Consider the following 4,268-nt stretch of genomic DNA (forward strand, 5'->3'; position numbering starts at 1 on the left):
ATGTGGTGCCAGAATGGTACTACTGGAAATAACGTCGTATTGGGTAAGCGTCATCATCGCACGTTATATTCGGAGACGAAGACTCAACTGATCATGTTCATCTTCCAGGAAGCCAATTTCAGGTAGATTCGACTCGCCGAAACGGATATGTAATAGCGGACGAGGCGTCTTTGGTTCAGAACTTTCCAGTTGCATGGTGGGTAACAGGAGAGTATGTCTTCTTATCCATCTCTCATCCCTTTCCCAAAAACTTTCCAAGCGGCGAGTTCTAACTCTCCCCTTTCTTTAATCACGCACAACTCGCAGTTGAGGCTGATGGGAATGGGGTGGATGGTCCTATCGGAGTCACCTTTTCGTCTGAGGCGAAGGTAGCTGCAAAGACCTTCTCGCTTACATCAAGTGCGACACAGGTGCCGGCTGCATCGAGAAGCTCTGCAAAGAGTACGAGTTCCGCAATTCAATCGCCAACACGAATACCGACCAGCTCGCAATCTCCGTCTGCTTCTACTGGAAGTGGCTCCGGATGACCTGTGCCTTCAGCATCCTCCATCCCACCTTCGTCTTCTCTTTTATCGCCATCACCCACAGGCTCATCGTCAAATCCAGGTGCGACAGTCACCGTCACTACAGATTCTCGCGGTCCTAGTTTTCTTGGTGCCATCATTGGTGGGGCCATCGGAGGAGCCTTTCTCCTATGCTTCATCATATTTGGCACTACGATTTTGTGTAAATACAGGGGAAAGAACAAAAACGCAGGTGTACTTAGTCGGACAACTTCTGAAAGTTGGTGGAGAAGGTCATGCCGTACTACGGAAATGCAGACTGCTGGTCTCCATGAGATGGAAGGAGAGAGGCTAGTAAGGCACGAGAACGATGGAAACCAGATGCATGAGGTGGAAGGAGATATGCTCCCTAGGCATGAGAAGGAGGCAAGCCTAGTTAGGAACTAGAGGCACACTCCAGTTGGGCTGCCGTAGACTACAAAGTATGTACAGAGCAGACGTCAATATTTAAGAAGCTCGAAATACAGTGCCAGATGGGATTCTGGGCGGCTATGTCTTGAACTGGTGAAATTTACATAGCCATCAAATTATTCTGCTTGGATTAGAGTCGAAAAACAGATACAAGTTATACAAGGCAGGCCATGCATATTACCGTAGGAATAGCAGCTTGGCCACATCGAGGTGATTCGCAACGCATGCTGCTATCCTCAAAACTTCTGAGCTTGAAGTCTTCTACATGTCGCGTCAGATGTAATCAACTCAGCAACGGTGTTGGGTTAAATTGAATTGGCGATCATCACATGATTTGTGATACGCGGATGAAATCCAAATCACCTCCCATCTTGAAGATCTCGTTGTCGATAATGTGGAATTGGGTCTACTGAGAGTAAGAAGATTGCCTCTTCTCAACTGAAGCCTGGGTGGCAAGAAGGTTGGTGGTTGGTGACAGGTTTGACGACTCGTACAGGTTCTGCAGTCGTACTCGCGTGAGTCGCGCATCTCCCCCAACAATAACTGCCCGAACAGGCCACGGCATTGCAGGCTTCACTCCTGGAAGACTTTGGCAGCACATATCACCCGAATCGCAAATCGTCGTCTGGATTGTGCCTAGCAGAAGGCGTCCTTGGGCTTGAGGCTCCCGGAACTTGCAAGCTTGAGATGGCGAAACGAAAAGCTGGCAATGCATCCGAAGCTTTGCCCAGTCGGCAGGAGAGTTGCTTGTCTAGAATAAGACGACCGACGTCCCCCGTTTCGCCTAACGCTCTTCTCACGTCTCATCAGCCTCGCTGTGGCGTCTTTGCCGCGTTTCACACGACTCGGTTGCGTTGGCCTTTATTAACGCATTGTCGAGCTGCGCCCTGAGTCTGATCTCCAGAGTCCGGAGCCAGAGGCATCAAAATTCGAAATAGCCTGCTCCAAAACGCAGTGCGTGAAGGCACGCGCCTGCAGGAGGGCCGCCTTCCATGCACAGAACTAATCGCCAGCCATCATGCGCCCTGTGCCGTACCATCCCGGCGCTGCTCTCAGGCTCAGCGAGTCGTCGTGGCTGAAGGCGCTGAGGGCCGTACGGATTCATGGAATCGTAGGAAGTTTCCATTGGATCCGTCTGACGCGTCACTGTTTGCGGCCCTATCCAAGACTAACAAGCCTCCCCAGTCTGTGCCAAACGGCCTCCCAGACCTGTCTGGTCGCAGTGCGTCCACTGAGGGAGGAAAGAAGGGAAAAAAAGAAAGAAAATCATTGGAATGAGTATTTTGTCGCCCATTATCCCATAGCCAGATCGTGGGGTTTGCTTGGCGTTTACAATCATCCAAAGCCCCTAAGTGTTGTCACTTGTGATCTCGCTGTTTTGTCTGAAATTTGCTTGCTTTGTTTTCTTTCGCCTCTACCACTCGTTACTACTCATACCTCGTCACCCTGCTCAATCAAGAGGCACAAATGGAATCCCCGAGTCTTCGCGTATTCTCGGACTGATCACTGCTTCCAATAGTTAGGGGCAGACCGAGAGGCCCAACTTCTGTCGTCAATCTTTGCGTCGTCAAGGCTACCATCTTCTATTATCGCCACAAGGTCGAGCTTTAACGTCTGCTTAGTTGCCGCGTGGCTAAACAGTCGGGGGAAGAAGTCGATTCTAAGATCTACAACTAAATTGTCTAGTGTACCCGGGACCGCGTCATCGGTGTCCATAGGGATCAATATAGTCTGGGAACGCCGTCTCCAGGAAGAAGGGGTATCTATTGCCTGTGTTTAACTTGATCTTGTTTTATATAATCATGAAAGGGTTTAAGACGACGCTGGCCATTTGGGGAAGTCTGTTATCATCATGTACGGGAGCGATCCAATTACAGAAGAGGACCAGCGGACCACCGAGGGTTGTAGGTTTTCCAATCGAGAGGAATACGATACCGAATCCAGTCGCGAGGGACAGGTTACGGAGGAGGGCCGATACTGTACAGGTAACGTTGGACAATGAAGTGAGTGTAAGACATGGTCTTGGAGACGTTCTGTACTGATGGTGTCAAGGAAACTTTATATTTTGTGAATGCCACTTTGGGAACACCAGCACAAAGTTTCCGGTTACACCTCGACACGGGGAGTAGCGATCTTTGGGTAAATGCAGCGTCTTCGAAGTTATGCAAATCAAGAACGAGTCCATGCGCATTTGCAGGTACATATTCAGCCAACTCTTCGTCCACGTATTCCTACGTCTCGAGTTTGTTCAATATTTCTTATGTAGATGGATCAGGCGCCTCAGGAGATTATGTGACGGATAAATTCACAGTCGGTACGACAAGTCTAGCGAGTTTGCAGTTTGGAGTTGGCTACACGAGCTCAACGAACGAAGGAATCTTGGGAATCGGGTATGAGATCAACGAAGTGCAGGTTGGGAGGGCTGGGCAGAAGGCTTACAGGAATTTGCCGTCGCAAATGGTGGAGGATGGACTCATCAAGTCGAGCGCTTACAGTCTATGGCTGAACGATCTTGATGCAAATACAGGCAGCATCTTGTTTGGGGGAGTCGATACAGGAAAGTACACCGGATCGCTTCAGAGCCTTCCAGTCCAGGCCGAGCGCGGATCCTACGTCGAGTTCCTCATCACTCTCACAGAAGTCAGCTTTGGTGACACGGTAATCGCGAGCAACCAGGCTCAAGCTGTGCTGCTCGATTCAGGATCTTCCCTCACATACCTCCCGGACCCCATAGCAGAGGCCATCTACGAGCAAATCGACGCCCAATACGAATCTTCCGAAGATGTAGCCTACGTACCTTGCTCCCTAGCAGGAGCGACCACTACCATCAACTTCAAATTCTCCGGACCGGTCATTGCAGTTCCCATGAACGAACTTGTCATCCCCGCGGAATCCGCCAGCGGGAGACCGCTCACCTTTTCCGACGGCACACCATCCTGTCTGTTTGGAATCGCACCAGCAGGATCCGACACCTCTGTCTTGGGCGACACCTTTATCCGGTCGGCTTACATCGTCTACGACTTGGCCAACAACGAGATATCTCTCGCGCAAACGAATTTCAACTCGACCATCTCGAACGTCGTCGAGATCACGACAGGGACGGCTTCCGTGCCCGATGCAACAGCCGTTTCAAACCCAGTGGCAGCAGATAGCGGTGATGCCGCCGGAAAAACTGGGACGAACGGACTTGGGGGAACTGCGACTTCGAAAGGCGCAGCGCAGAGAACTGCGGCGCCGATAAGTATCGGTGCTGTGGCTGCTTTTGGGGCTGGGGTGGTGTATGCAGCCATGTGA

The 4,268-nt window shown here is 50.9% G+C and overlaps 2 protein-coding genes across 2 annotated transcripts; both read left to right on the forward strand.

Annotated features, from left to right (window-relative positions):
* On the forward strand, nucleotides 1-646 carry L3040_003904 (uncharacterized protein; the record flags this gene model as incomplete). Its single annotated transcript, XM_066156590.1, has 4 exons — nucleotides 1-43; nucleotides 109-149; nucleotides 208-211; nucleotides 411-646. The coding sequence occupies 4 exons, from the start codon at nucleotides 1-3 to the stop codon at nucleotides 644-646; spliced, it is 324 nt and encodes a 107-aa protein (XP_066012169.1).
* A 2,130-nt stretch (nucleotides 647-2,776) lies between these two features.
* On the forward strand, nucleotides 2,777-4,268 carry L3040_003905 (uncharacterized protein; the record flags this gene model as incomplete). Its single annotated transcript, XM_007294916.1, has 2 exons — nucleotides 2,777-2,977; nucleotides 3,027-4,268. The coding sequence occupies 2 exons, from the start codon at nucleotides 2,777-2,779 to the stop codon at nucleotides 4,266-4,268; spliced, it is 1,443 nt and encodes a 480-aa protein (XP_007294978.1).

The sequence above is a fragment of the Drepanopeziza brunnea genome, assembly GCF_022702325.1.
Source record: "Drepanopeziza brunnea f. sp. 'multigermtubi' strain 214-2 chromosome Unknown ctg5, whole genome shotgun sequence".
Classification (NCBI taxonomy): domain Eukaryota; kingdom Fungi; phylum Ascomycota; class Leotiomycetes; order Helotiales; family Drepanopezizaceae; genus Drepanopeziza; species Drepanopeziza brunnea.